Source organism: Brienomyrus brachyistius, chromosome 13, assembly GCF_023856365.1.
Source record: "Brienomyrus brachyistius isolate T26 chromosome 13, BBRACH_0.4, whole genome shotgun sequence".
Lineage (NCBI taxonomy): Eukaryota > Metazoa > Chordata > Actinopteri > Osteoglossiformes > Mormyridae > Brienomyrus > Brienomyrus brachyistius.
The window spans coordinates 12,976,179-12,991,744 of record NC_064545.1 but is presented as its reverse complement, the minus strand read 5'-3'; the positions used below and the strand labels follow the sequence as shown (position 1 = coordinate 12,991,744).

The window sequence follows — 15,566 nt, the reverse complement described above, 5'->3', positions numbered from 1 at the left end:
ACCCTCCAGAGACCCCACACCCCACTGACTCCTTCAGGGAGTCCCATTTACACCCTCCCCTGTCCCCTCCAGAGACCCCAAACCCTGCTGACTCCTGCAGGGAGCCCCATTTACACCCTCCCCTGTCCCCTCCAGAGACCCCACACCCCACTGACTCCTGCAGGGAGTACCATTTACACCCTCCCCTGTCTCCTCCAGAGACCCCACACCCCACTGACTCCTGCAGGGAGTCCCCTTTACACCCTCCCCTGTCCCCTCCAGAGACCCCACACCCCACTGACTCTTGCAGGGAGTCCCATTTACACCCTCCCCTGTCCCCTCCAGAGACCCCAAACCCTGTTGACTCCTGCAGGGAGCCCCATTTACACCCTCCCCTGTCCCCTTCAGAGACCCCATACCCTGCTGACTCCTCCAGAGATCCCACACCCCACTGACTCCTGCAGGGAGCCCCATTTACACCCTCCCCTGTGCCCTCCAGAGACCCCATACCCCGCTGACTCCTGCAGGGAGCCCCATTTACACCCTCCCCTGTCACCTCCAGAGACCCCACACTCTGCTGACTCTTGCATTGAACCCCGCTTACCCCCCTCCCCTGTTCCCTTCAGAGACCCCACACCCCACTGATGTCAGGGTCAGCCCCTGTTGTCCCATTCTGTGTCCCTTCCCCGTTTGGCCAGCAAGCGGCGTTGGTCAGTCTTTCCTGTCTTCCCCTGTTGTCAGCATGTAGTGTTTCCTCGGTTCCCTGTTGGCCACATGGCTCACCTTGTTGCACACGCGATTATCTGTATCCCTCTGTTGCGTGTTAAAATCCCGCTTCTTCTGTGTTTGTATTTTACTCCCTAGTTTATCATTAGTATTAGTCTTTCTAGTTCTTGTGTCTGGTGAATTTCTATTTGGTTTTGGTTTTGCTCCTTGTGCCCCTGCTTGTGTTTTTATCTCTCTAATTCCCCAGTGTTACATTCTGTTTCCCTGTTTGTTGCTTAGTTTTTAGTTTCCTTGTTTTAGTTCCTTTGAGTTAAGTAGTTTCATCGGTGCCCTGTGTTCCCAGTTAGCCTCACCTGTCCAGTGTTAGTCCCGTTACCCCTTAGTATTTTAGTTCCTGTTTCTGTTCAATTCCCTAGTGGTTCGTTGATTTTGAATGGTTGTGACTGAGTTTGATTCTCAGTGTTAGATGTGTATTCTGCTTACCTGCTCTGTTTTTGTTATTAGTCTTGTTTATTCCCATTTACTTTTGACCCCTTGTAGTCCTTTGTTTTGTTAGTGTTTTTAGCTCATTTAATAAACCCCGTTTTTGGACTGGGAGTCGCAACTGGGTCGTCCACCATGTCTGCCTGCACCATGCTACAGCCACACCCGCGCACTAAATCCGTCCCAGCCCTTGACACACTGACTCTTGCATTGAACCCCGCTTACTCCCTCCCCTGTCCCCTCATCCCAAAAACTGGTTGCACCCTCTCTTCAGGGATGGCCAGACAGCCAATGTCCTTGTTCAATCCCACAAGCATCTTAGCAGATGCAGTGCCTTGCTGATTGGTGGCTTCGCAGAGTGTCACGGTCTCCTGGCAGAACACAAAATATGAAAATCCTGACGTCCCAGAGCACTGCGGCTACTAATGCAAGCAAAAAAAGAAAAGAACCTAATAACTCCAGCACCTTGTAAGGCCGCTGGCCCCTCAGGGCCTCAGCGGAAAGCCATCAGCTCAGCTCCGACAGGGCTGAGCTCAAGATGTCAGGGCAATCATCAGCCATTGTTCCTCAACACCCCGCAGTGTGAGCCCACAGGCAGGGCCTCGCTAACTCACCAGTCATGAAGCCATCCTACCCCCACCCCTGTCACAGGTCACAGATGGTCACCCAAAAAGCCAAGATGGAGAAACATTGTCTGGTGTTAATATAAATATCGTTCACATTTTGTCTCATTCGAATGGTCGCAGTCTCAATCCATTATATCATAATATCATAAAGATATAGAATGCAGGGAAAATTCTACCTTGGCAGAAGAAGCAAACGACCTTAACCATCCACCAGTAAAGTTACAACTGGCTGACAGACTTGAAAGCTGATAACCCAGCAATCCATCAGCATTCTTACAAAGAGGTCTTAAGCACAATATCTTTAAGTAAAAAATATCACCATCTTCATAGAAAATTCGTTGTTTGATTCAATATCTATGGAGGGGTCCACAAGACAGCACGCTCACCGTGTGTAGCCAGGGCTGCTGCCTGGTTCTACGTGATCAGCATCTGTAGCCACATCTGTCTTGCAACTACCAAGTCCATCTTCTGCTGGCGAATGTATTCCTTTGACTTTGTCTGCTGTGCTGTATGTGTATGAGTCAGCTTAATAAGGTTAGATTCAGTTTGATCTCCGTGTCTTGCTTTTGAATCACAATTGGTGTATGTTGCCAGCACATTAAGCTTTCTTCTGAAACAAGACTTGCCAGCTCTGGTAAATTCCTAGATGGTTCCACTGCCACAGTTCCTAGCCAGGATTAAGCACACCTTAGAGTGTGGGGAGGAGCACAGCGAATTACTACCTAGCGACTCTGGCTTTGGGACTAATCACTTGTCTCTGGTGAAGTGGAGGTTTAAGTGTCTTCCTAATCGTAACGAAACTCCAGGGGAACCGAGGATCTACATGTGGCAGAGACTGGAAACCAATACGTTAGGCAGGAGACGCCATCAAAAACACAAGCAGGAGTCGGATATCCAGAAGGGGGGTGCAGGATCATGCAGGCACACGTGCAGACACAGGAGAAGCATGACACACATTAGTTCTGAGAGAGTGAGAGAGACACATACTTACAGGCCCAGGAATCAGGAAGATCAGGCACACAGAACAGCACAGGAGGAGAACGAAGTACTCAAGGATACTGAATGCTCGGAGGTCAGACACTGCTTGACAGTTCCTCACACTGAGCTAGCTGACCTGGCTTAATATGACCACCAGTTAAGAGAAACCAAATCTCCAGTGAGGCACAGCTGTTACCATTGCAGGGGCGGGGCAGCAGGGCTAGACCAGCTTCACTTTTCTATCATACAGTGACCGACTGCCATGCAGATGTAGAACTAATCAGAGTTAATCAGGTAAACTACAGTTCCTGAACTGCAGAACTCACACATGATAGGCCACTAAGTTTACTAGGCAACTTGTAAATAAGCTGAGCTTCTAAGTTGAATCACTCAGTTAAACCAAGCTAAAATGAGCTGAACTGGCCAACCAAGCTAACATTGTGCTACTCTATAGACACACCACAGTCCCTAGAGGAGACCAGACTGGTTACACTTTATCCCCACTGATATCGCTTTATCAGCCAAAAGCAGATCCTGTGCAATGTCATAATCCAGGGTGAATGAATTTAGCCCAAAGTAGGAAGCCTCGGCATAATCAGAACAACCTAAATTATCCAAAGATTGCAACTAAAAGATTCTAAAGAATTCTCTTTGTCAGATTCAAGACACTTTCCTACCTGCACCCTTTGTTCCTGTGATAAGTTCAGGTCCCCCCTGCGACCCCAGTTGGGATTAAGTGGTTACGGTGATGAATGGATGGATGGATGGATGGATGGATGGATGGATGGATGGATGGATAAGACGTATTCAGAGCCTTTGGCTGCCCAAATGGATTGCGTCTTTGGGCCAGTGGGGACTCCCTACATCCTAAAGATGAGGGTGGAGACTTGGGCTGTGTCCAGCTCAGTAGCATAGCATGTTTGGAAGGTCATCGTTGACTAGCCGAGTAATCATATCTCTGCAGGGTCCTTAACTTCTATGACCCCAAACCATCCCCACTTGTACACAGTTTTCTAAACACATGAAAGCAATGCAATCTCATGCAGCTGTGAACTCTTCAGCAGTTCCCCTGGAGGATGTGATGTCAGTATGAAGACAGATTTGCACCATACTGACATCAGCACAACTTCACACAGCCAGTAAAAGAAAAGAGTTCCGTTTGAATGTAAGTCGCGAAATGATGAACTCTTCACGAGACGAGTCACACGTTTCTTTATGTGCTGTTGCACAGCTGGGTTTAAGCATGACATGCTTGGCCTGTGGTGAGATGAAATCAGTGAACATATCACAGACTACCTCAATGGCGCCTCCTGCTGGCTGCCCTCACTGTCCCAGCACCTTCTGCAACAGGCCCCAAAAGACTCATCTATGAGTCCTCCTACTGTCAACACACGCCATTGTCAATGGGCAAGTGACAGAAAATTCAGGGACAGACACTAGGGAACGTTCATGGCTGGACAAAAGGAAACCGCATTCTCCTGGTTTTCAGGAAAGTGCATGTGTCATTTCCTGCTGCTTTTAAGCCAATTGCCCGCCCCACAAGCCATTAGTTGCCTCATTAATACACTGAGATGCACTCAAGGCCAGTGTGTTTTTCTCATCAGGCTGAGGTTTCCCCAAGCAGGCCTAGCCTGAGGCAGTTAACTTGCCACAAAACAATGCTTGATTTTACTCTTCTTCCGTTCCATTGATTTGCCTGTAAACTAATTGCTTTGCTGGCAGAAATGACCGCAAATATCTCAGTCTGTATGAGACACTTAATACAGGAGGGTTGCAGGGACCAAGCCCAGGAATAACAGGTGAAATGCTGCAGAGAAGGAGACTGCTGCCTCTTACTGTATGTACTGCAGTGTTCTTGCTTCTGCCTGGGCAAACGGAACAGGCCCTTTGATTGTCTGCCTCAATTTTCTTCTAAGCTATAATTTTCATTGGCTTTTTTATGATTTTACATACTCTAGGTGCATGGAGTTTAAGTCAAGGGAGGTTATGCTACGATTATACAATTCCTTGGTACAGTAGGACCCCACCTAGAATATTGTGTGCAGGTTTGGTCACCATACCTTAAGAAGCACATTGCTGCCTTGGAAAGGGTTCAACGTAGGGCGACGAGAATGATTCCTGGTCTTAGAGGAATATCTTATGAGGAGAGGTTATCTGATCTGAATCTATTTAGCCTCAAGCAAAGGAAACTAAGGGGGGTCATGATCCAGGTATATAAGATTCTAACAGGTCTGGATGCTGTTCAGCCAAATGGCTACTTTGATATTAGTTTAAATGCTAGAACTCGTGGCCATAGGTGGAAATTATCAGGAGAACATTTTATAATGGATTTGAGGAAGCACTTCTTTACACAGCATGTAGTTAGAGTATGGAATAGTCTTACTACTAGTGTAGCACAAGTTAAAACCCTGGGTTCCTTTAAATCAGATTTAGATAAGATTTTAACAACTCTTAGTTAAGTTCTCCCCAAACAAGCTTAATGGGCCGAATGGCCTCCTCTCGTTTGTTAATTTTTTGTCCTCTTACTTTTATTTATCAAGCAGAAGCTTTTGTCTAAATTGTTGCAGAAATGAGGATCAGGAAGCAGGGCCAGTCATCATCCCTGGAGTAACCAGGCTTAGGGGCCTTGCTGAAGGGCCTAATGGTGATGAGTACTGTACTCCGATGACTAGGGAATTTGGACCCACAACCTTGGGGGCGCAGATCCCAATTCGCAGTGATCATAATTTAACAAATAACACACACTTTTGCTGTTGCCACTGATAATGATAAAAATGAGCCAACAGGTGCCTTTGAAATAGCTCACAAAGAAACGGCCTGGATTTAATACGCAGATTCTCCCTTACAGAGACTTCCAGCATTTAAGCTGCAAGCCAGTGGCGTCAACCTTCACTGTGCCCTGAGCAGCAGCATTGCGCTTTTGTGTACGTCTATGAGGCCTTTTTTCTCACACGTTTTTCCTCCCTCCCAGTCCCATGCCAGAATGCCAATGTTTTTGCTTCCTTCCAGTTCCTAGTGGTTCCCTCCCAGTTGATCTCAAGGCACATACCCACATGCCCAAACACTTACACACTTTAGGCAATTTATAGATCGTTTTTTAGCCTGTAGGAAAACTTCACTCAGACGAAGCTTGATGGGAACTGAACCCACATCACACTGATGCAATGACAGCAGCAGCTAGTAAGATTTGCCCCAGTGACAACTGACTAGGACTGTTTATTATGATTATGTGAGCCTGAAAATCAGGAGTAAGACAGGCCTGCACTAAAACTAGACCAAGCCAAGTGGAACATTCTGGAGATAAACAGAAGGCTGTTTGGCTTCAGTTCCCAGGATAGGGAGACGTCTCTTATGACCAACTTCGTTTGAAGGTTAGAATGATGGCGGCAGAATTGCGTCACAGCTAAACAATTCTGTGCCCATTACACTGATCTTTAAACAATGAATGCACAAGAAGGTTCGATCTATATATCTTCTACCCGGACACTCGGCCCGGTAACCGCCTTGAGGCGCTGCTGTTTGCATGGAACCAGGCAGCAGACTGCGAGGCTCTTCTCATGGCTGACAGAGATGGGCCTGCAGACAACAGACATCCACAGTGCAGTGAGACAACAGCCACTGACAGTCTCGTAAGACGAGCCGAACATGGCCTGCCCACTGCTCCTTCCTGGAGGCCCTGAATCAGGACTCTGCCTTGCAGAATACACATCGTCAGTGAGCCTGCTGCTGCACACGCTCATGAATGACCGGTAATGGAAAGGCCACATTCTCTGGCATAAATCACTGCCCTCCTTCTTTCTAAACAGTCATCATGGCCAGCGCTTTCCTGAGCACGTTTTGACCATTAGATTCATTAAATTTAAATATATTCAGTTACATCTCTGAGAAATAACTACAGGGCTCATTCTGTAATAAGCATGACTACAGGACTCTGTATTGAATATTCAGCTTTCTGTTAATGCAGCAGGACATATCACATAAAAAAAACACATGAGCTAAACTTGAATATTCAATATATCTTCTGTGTATTTCAAACATTTACACACAGTTGCATATTTTTTCTAAATAGCTCAAAGCTCATGTAATTAATCTTCCCGTTCTCCCCTAAGACTATAGTTTCACAACTACGGATTATGTGAGATCACAAATTATGCAGGTTTCATCCCCCAAAACCCACCAGGCAGTGTCTGCATTTGGCATGCGGATGCGTCCCATGGTCTTTGTACATCACGCAATCCGATTTCTTTCCATGACGCAACACCGCCATTCACAGGATGGGTGACTGCAGTTCGACTCTCTGAGCTTGATGCGCCACAGAAGGTGTGCGAGTAAAATCAGGTGTGTGTATAAAAACATCATGCCCCCCCAGAAAGGGGGTCCTAAATAATGTATACAGGCAAGAGCTAAGCCATAAATAATAGATGCATCAAAAACGGGAGCAACAATTCTCAGAATTTCAAACCAAGATTCCTTGGATGATTTTAATAAAATAAAGTGCATGTAAGGCCTGTCCCGAATCCAGAGCAAATCAAACTGCCAGGAGTTGACCGGGTATTCCAGCAAATACACCGATGTACTGTAGCACCTCCCAAAAAGACACCGCAGAGCTGGTCAAGAGGCTGTGCATCGTGCCACGCTCACTAAAGAAACACTCGCATGTGATTTTGTCAGTGACAGTCAGTTGCTAGGTAACAAGCTTTAAAAAAAAAAAAAAAGCGCTTTCATAAGAGCAACTTGTGACCTCTTTATAAAAGCAACACAGTCATTTGTGAAAGATGCTGCATAAAATGGAAGCTTTAGGCTGGGCTGCTCCTGAAGCCCTGCTGTGTTACGTTACGGGCCGGGGGAGATCCCGAAGACAGCACAGCATTCTGGGAGGATCTGCCGTGCTTCCTGTGAGCGGGGAATCAGCCAGAAAGGCAGTGCAGGCTCTTTTGATGTGACGGCCTACCTCCTGTTTACACTGGGCGAATGACGAGTCACGCCTCACGGCTGAGAATGCAATCAACTTCACTGAGATGCACCCTGGCCGTCTGTGCACCGCCATGTCGCTCTGCGCTCCCCACCCCCACCCCACTGCCGGCGAGCACTCCCGGGTTTACTGACAGCGTCGTGTAATTAAAGAGTGTTATTACAACTGAGTCATGGCGGTTTACAAGGTACACAGACAGAAGTGGGGAAAGAACAGCCTGCACTCCGAGATGCTGAGCAAACACCCCAGCACGACACAGACAGAATCTGGACTGCGGGAAACAAAGTGTTTTAATCATTCACACAGAGACAGACACGCTAAAGAAGGCCAAAGATACCCTAGAGCAGTGTTCACTGGGCGGTCGATTGCCAAGACATTTCTAGTCAATCGTGACACAGCTCCCAATCACCATCGATCAGCATAGGGCCCCCCCCCCCAGCCATTTGGCAAAATATACCATCATCATTTTGTAGCTTGCCAGAGTACAAGCTATGTAAATACTTCAGTTCCAGGGGAGCGGATTCGTGACAGCCAAAGGCATCAGACAACCAGGGACGTGAGATGGGCAGTGGGACGCGAGGGGGTGAGGAAGCGCCAGGCAGGCCACAGCAGAGCAGAAGGGACAGCGAGACAGCAAGGGGACCTGGGGCCCGTGACGAGCCAGGGGGCCACAGAGGCAGATGCAGGCGTGCAAGGGGTCAGATCAGTGAAGGAAAGAGATAGAGACAGAGAGGGTGAGCGAGCGAGTGAGCTATGGCACCTATCTGCACACTGTTTGTGCAAGCTAACAATCTCCGATCAGCCCCCCCTTGGCTATAAACTCCCGGCTCTTATGCATGCCGAAGGTGGGGCCACCAGCAGCCCCCAACACGAGCTGGTGGTGCCAACGTTAGGAAAACTGGTATCACTGAGTGGCATCATTGCTCAGCAAAGTCTGTTTATGCTGAAAGACTGAAATTAGCTGCTAAGGCTCCAAGCGGAAGCCGCATAGGGTGAGCGTGTAGGTGTGAGGTTAGGTGCATCGGTCAGCTCCACGGTCTCGCAGAGAACATACAGGCGCAAGTCCTGCTCACCTGTGTCAGCTTCACGCCTCTTAAAGATTCGGGTACCAAGGCTTTGCTTTCCGACGGCTCATCCAGCAGCGTGCAGGACAGAGCGTTTAGTGGCCCTGCTGACGGCTCTCCGGTTACTAGCGCAGGCACCGGACCTGGCGCCCAGCCCACTCACCACATGCCCTGTGCCCCCCCCCCCCCCCCGCTGACTGCAATATACTCCCCCATGGCTTGACTCGCATCCCTATCAAGTGGCATCCAGCCACAGTTATGTGATCACATGATGTCAAAAAAGTCAATCCCGGATTCTATCTACAAATGTACAGTTAAAATAAGTTACAGTATAAGTTACAACATTAGGGGGCACAAATGCGCACGGCAAATTCAGAGAATAGTAATTTTTATCATGACATTAGCAATAATAATCTTATAAAAATAGCTGTTAATGATAACTATGAGAATTACAATACCTCCAAAAGGGGACAGGAAGGATCCTCCTGGTTAAAGGAAGTTCTCTGCATTTTAGTATTAAATTAAGAATGGTTCAGTATTCTCATTTGAAGTCATATTACATTCAGCATCAGTACATTCCCACCACATCCAGATTTGTTCTCCACATTATAAGGCGAAGACGCCTGTTGTGGGCAAATTAAAACCCACAATAAATGTGTGTTAATTTTGCACCTTCAGCGTCTGAAGTAAATGAAATTCACAGTGAATGCACACTGATCGACGTTGCAGGCCAGACATGAATCAGACCCTGACATTGTGCTGACACCGAAAGTCTGAGAAGAGCTTGCATTAAATCCTTCTCCGCTTTTTCCTGGTTCAGCCTTAAAACATTCCAGCACCCATATATCACCTTATAGATATTGGCTCTGCCGAAGTAAACACAAGGCAAAGAATATCCTCTGGGGGCAGCACACACAGTGCTTACTGTGGAAACCTCTGGTTTTGCAATCCAGTCTGCTTCCTGTCTGCTCTGTGTGCTCTCTGTCTTCATGCAAACTACCACAAGTATGCAAATTATTGCTTTATGAACGGATTTTTTCCTGGGACAGATACTATTAGGATGTTGTTTCCTATTCCTGTGCCATAGTTTCACTTCAATTTCAGTTAAACCCGCAGAAAAGGTGAATTTAAATATATTTCTGGCACTCAATCTGCATATTTGATCGCAGGAAATGTGCTTGACAGGGAAGAAATACTTTAGTCATTGAAACATCTGTGCTGATCATGAGTCATGCGATGCGGTCGCTTGAGTAAACATGGTCTTTCAAGATGAGTAGTGAATCTTTCATGATACTTTCAAGTAAAGGCCACAGAGAATGACAGTGGAAGTTCTGGAGGGGAGTTTTGAAACATTTGAAACATCCCAATATGTACACTCACAGCCCTTGTGGTATCTGCACATGGCACGCCTCAACCCAACTCTGCCCTGAGTGCCAGTTCTTTATGCTTTATACTGTCACGTCGGCATATCAGCGGTCTCACCTTGACAAATAGTGCCCCCTTGGCAGCCAGGGCATCCTCCCCACGGCCGTTGGGGTAACACTGGTAGTGCGCGTCAAGGATGGGGTAGCGGCTGGCCAGCAGCAGGCCGCTGTTGAGAAACTTGAAGCGCGAGCAGCAGCCCCGCCAGCCGTAGCGGCCCACGTCGCTCAGAAGAAAGGGGAAGTAGCGGTGCAGCTGTCTCCGCAGCTTGGCCATGGCCCGCCTGTCGAACACTTCCTGCAGGCACAGGAAGTCCAGGTTGGCGGGAAAGAAGGCGGAGACCTCATGGTCGAAGCCGTCGTCGGCGTGGCGGCGCTTGCGCCCAGTGGGCCGCCTGAACGTCGAGGTGCGGTGGGAGAGCGTGTTGTTGGACACACCGCTGTCGGCCACGTGGAAGCGGGTCAGCGACTCCCGCGACGCTGTACAGCTCTCCAGGCTGCCCGCATCGCCATCCCTCGCTTGGTGGTTGCCCTTCGACTCGGACTCTTCGGGGTCTGGCTCTGGGGCACTAATGCTAATCTGAACCCCAGACGGGTGGATGGGGCATTCAGGGGGGCCCTGCTGCCCCGAGGCATGGAGGGGGCACTCAGGGGGGCCCTGCAGCCCCGAGGCGTGGAGGGGGCACTCAGGGGGTCCCTGCTGCCCCGAGGCATGGAGGGGGCACTCAGGGGGGCCCTGCAGCCCCGAGGCGTGGAGGGGGCACTCAGGGGGTCCCTGCTGCCCCGAGGCATGGAGGGGGCACTCAGGGGGTTCCTGCTGCCCAGAGGTGTGGAGGGGGCACTCAGGGGGCCCTTGCTTACCCGAGGAAGGGAGGGGGCACTCAGGAGCAGTCTGTGACTCAGCGGGGTGCAGCGGGCATTCGGGGATCCCCTGGGCCTCCTCGCCCTGTGCCCCACTCCCTGCTTCTTTGAGCTCCGCCTCCCCGTTGCTCTCTGGCCGGTGGTCTAAGGAAGATGTCCGGCGCCAGGCCCCTCCCGCCTGCTGGACCAGGCTACTGAAGGAAGCAGCACTGATGGAGGTGTTGGTGGGCGAGTCAATGTAAATCTTGATCTGTGGGCGGCTGGCGCCGTTGCGGATGCGCCGTCCCACCTCGCGTGCCCGCCTCTGCGTGCCCGCCAGGTTGTTGAAGCGTGCCAGCGAGTCTGGCAGCAGGCACACGTTGGCGCTGCTGAAGCAGAAGCTCCGGCCCGCGGCTCGCCACTCTGCTAGCCGCCCAGCCGTGCATACCCCGTCCGCTGCCTCCATGCGGCCCTCAACTGCTTGCCTGCAGCTGTAGACGTAGGGATGGCGAGCAGACTGCAGGGGGACCCACAGGAGGAAGCCCAGAAGGGCAAAGGGCAGCGAGGCCACCAGCAGTAGCAGGTACAGCGGGGTGGACACCAGTACACAGAATGCCAGAAAGTAGCAGGGGTCCTGAGAGCGGCGCCGCTTTTCCTGGGAGGTGGCCAGGAAGGACGCCAGCAGACGGTCCAGCAGCCAGTAGCAGGGGAAAATAAATCCCCATGACAGGCCATTCAGGAAACACAGGAAGGAGCTGGAGAAGGGCGACGTGTAAAGTACCATCTTTTGATTATGGAGCCAAACCAACAAAACCAAAAGGAATTAAAAAAATTAGAAAATAAATTGGCCTGTGCCCCCTTTGTAGGAGAAAGCTACATGATTAGCTTTTCACCAGCCTCCAGGCACAACATTGTCCCTTTACCCAACCCCCCCCAGCCCCAATTGCCCTCCAGTGGATGAGGTATTACTGTCTGCCGTTAATGGTCAGCATAGCCAAGCCAGGTCCACACCACATGTGTCCATCGCCAAATGGCTACAGGACTTTGGAAATGTCCATCTTCACTTCTAAAGCCACTCTTGGGATCCTAGGGTGCAAAGGAAAGAAGAGAGAGAGCAGAGAAAACAGGAGTCAGGCCACATTCCATATGGCAGGGTATACTGGTCTGCAGTCAGCGCTAAAAATTGCTGTTCTAATGTAAATATTGACCGTACTGGTAAACATGGCACAGAGAGCAGGGAGTGTGCAGCAGGGAGGCCCGAGCAGCGGGCTTGACCCCAGTGGAGCTGCTCTCCCCTAGAACCTGAGTAGAGCTGATGCCTGGAGAGCAGGAGATTGTGACAAAAATGAAGTCAAATACATCCACCCAAGGAGGCTCCATTGTGACCGCAGCTGTGTCTCTATTCACGTCTGTCCCTCTGCCCTCAGGGGCGCAAACAGACAGGAAGCAGCCATATGGGAGGCGGCACACCAGTAGCACAGTGAATTCTGGGAAATGTGAATGGGGGCCGCACAGAAGCGCAAGCATGAGTTCCCTTTCAATGCCTTTGCGTTCAGTTCCCTTTTTTGTGAATAAACAGCGTTCTTTAGAAAATCTCATCTCATATTTTTGGTTTTTCAGTGCCTTTCCCCCACCCAGCCCCCAATGTAACCCCCCCTCCCCCAATTACACAGTTATAATGATACACATGTTCCTTAAGTGCCATTTGGGTACATCATTTTCATTTCAGCATGGACAATGAAATGAAAAAATACATTTCTTGACATGACCTAAATTCGCAAGTAGGCCTAGATGTTCAGCACAGAAAACATTATGCTAATTGTGGCTGCGAGTTGGTCAAGGCTAATGCTGGTTACAGTCAGTCATAATCGGCACTTCAGGAACATTTTGGTTCCCAATACGTAGGCTTTGTCGATAAGACCAAGACCGCCTGTCAGGTCTGTTACACTGAACTCAGATGTTGCTGGAAACACATCCGACATGCTAACTCATTAGAGATGACATCATTCAAGTGTGCGTGATACCAAAGCAAGGCAGAGACAGATTCTGCGTTTCCCCATGGCATTTAAGGAACTTTTACCAGGAAATTCAGGGCGGGTCAAAAAAATAACTATAGGCTACAAAGGTGTTTATTGCTGCAAATATGCAGTCACACTCTGCAGTAGAGAACATAGAATTTAGATGGGATTTAGTTCATTAGGATCGACGCTATATTTTAAGTCTATTTTTAAATTTATTGTACATGTTTATTTTTACAATATACAGACAAGCATGTCTTGGGTTTTTATCTTCAGATATGTCGACAGACGCATTACCTTTGGTTTACAACTGTTCCTAATTGTGTTTGTAGTTTTAATAATAAATCATTGCAAAACAAATTCTGTATTCCCTTCAGTACCTTATTTGCGCTAAACTGTGAACCCAACACTGAAGTTTGTACCAAATCGTGAATTTTGTGTACTGTTACAGCCCAACCTGATTGTTTAATTTTTTTCAGTTTATGTGAGGTTGCTGCTGGAACAAGATGCAGACACGCCTCTGGCAGAGACGGGGAATGGGGTGCTGTCCGTGGGGGGGTCTACAGGGGTCAACAGACTGCATCATGGGTAAATATATCTTCTAAGTGGGTCACATCCACTGAAAAGCACCCTCAGGCCACATTACAGCTCCCCCCGCCCCCTCCTCTGGCCAAAGCGCCATCTGTGGTGTCTTCTATGCAGGTTTCTCCATCGCTCAGAACCACCCCCATCTGAGGAAGATGCCCACTATGTGTCTAACTGCGTTTAAGCACCCTATTGTGTTAGCATATCATATCCATCCACTGAATATATTACATAACACAAATGAACACAATACTGGCATAAATTCTACTTTTCCTGACTTAATATCTTAATGCTGATGGCATATTTTACACTCTCCGATGTGTATGGGGTTCCCAAACAGATTTACGGTTGGAATTAGAATTTTAGACAAGATACATAAGCAGGTGTGCGGCTTCCTTCATCTTTCAACCAACGGCTGTAAATTTTCTCCTACCAGAACATGGCTAGCAGCTTTCCCCTCGGAGGCCCACCATCTCAGCCTATCAGCTGCCACCATCACAGTGTGCCAACCAAGCAGCACAACACACCCAAGGAAGCCCCAATCAGAAAGTGGGGGAGAGGGGGGTTGGGCTCGAAACATCAAGCACGGCCCTAGCCATAGGTTACAAAGCAGGAAGCAAGGAGGACATGTGGAGGAGAGTAGCAATGGAGTCACCAACCAGCAAGTGACCAAAAGGCAATAGAAGATAGCCAGTGGCCAACAGGCAATGGAAGACGGCCAGTGGCTAGCAGGCAATGGAGGGTAGCCAATTGCTAGAAGGCAATGGAGGATAGCCAATGGCAAGCAGGCAATGGAAGACAGCCAATGGCGAGCAGGCAGAAACCAACAGTAAATGGCAAGCAGCCAATAATCAACAACCAGCCAAAAACTAGCTGATACAGTCCAGTAGCGACCAGACTGTTGATTGTGCAAGTTGGTTCACCCAGACACACAAAAACCTAACTGTATGTGTGTATTAAGCAGCAGGGTGACTGGAGCCCCCATGATGCCCTCCCTCAACAATACTCACACACCCAGCCAGCCTTCCAATCTGACGACGCTCTCACTTGTACATTTGAGCCAATTCGTGGAGAAATAGACAAAATGGCTGGTGTACTCCTGTAAAGGGTATTTTTGAGTTGGACCGACTGTCTGCCTTCCTAATATTACACTCAGTGATGGAGATCTAGCAGTGTGCGCATGAGGGAAGGACATGATCTGAAGGCAGGGCTATGAACATGTGCATTTTAGCATGTGTGTGTTCCTCAGAGAGAGCGCATGTGTGTATGTGTGCGTGTCTGCAGCTTGTGTCTGTCCGTGCATCTCTGTTCTATATGAGGATCTGCGACTGTGCAGATAGATTCAGCCGCACTATTATTTATATAAACTGTAGGCATCGTGCCGCATAATAAAATGCGCCTTATGAACATTGCACCTGTGAGTGAAGTGGACAGAGACTGAGAAACGGAGTCGCCGGAGGGGGCTGGTCCGGGATGACGAGTGCCTTTTTGATCTTCCCCCTTTGTCCGTTGGCTGAGGGGGCGCTGAGGGGGCGCTGCAAATGAGCCTGAGCGACAGCACAAGATGAGGCTTGCTTCACTGGACTGGCACCAGTGCACAAAGCTCAGGGTTGAGCGCAGCCCCAAAGCCAATTATCCAAACAATTCAATTAGCATTCCTCATTAATCAAGCACAACCATTCCATCCATGGCCAGCAATTGATTATGCAGTTAGGGAGGTGGCTACATGGAAACTATCACAGGAAGCAAGGGGCAAAAACATCACTGACAGGACAACTAGGTACTTGTGAAATACTCATACAGTGAGAGTAAATGGGAGAACGTACCTGAACAACATGTTTTTAGTAAGTGAGAGAAACACCATGTTATACAGG

General features: G+C 48.9%; 1 protein-coding gene across 2 annotated transcripts in view; it reads right to left on the bottom strand.

Moving 5' to 3' along the window:
• smpd3 (sphingomyelin phosphodiesterase 3) overlaps window positions 1-15,566 on the bottom strand; it is a 62,318-nt gene that overhangs the window by 30,578 nt on the left and 16,174 nt on the right. For both annotated transcript variants that reach the window (XM_048973190.1, XM_048973191.1), the window contains exon 2: window positions 10,311-12,175. In XM_048973190.1, the coding sequence (XP_048829147.1) occupies window positions 10,311-11,873 (1,563 nt within the window). In that variant the 5' untranslated portion in view covers window positions 11,874-12,175. The remainder of the gene's footprint in view (window positions 1-10,310; window positions 12,176-15,566) is intronic.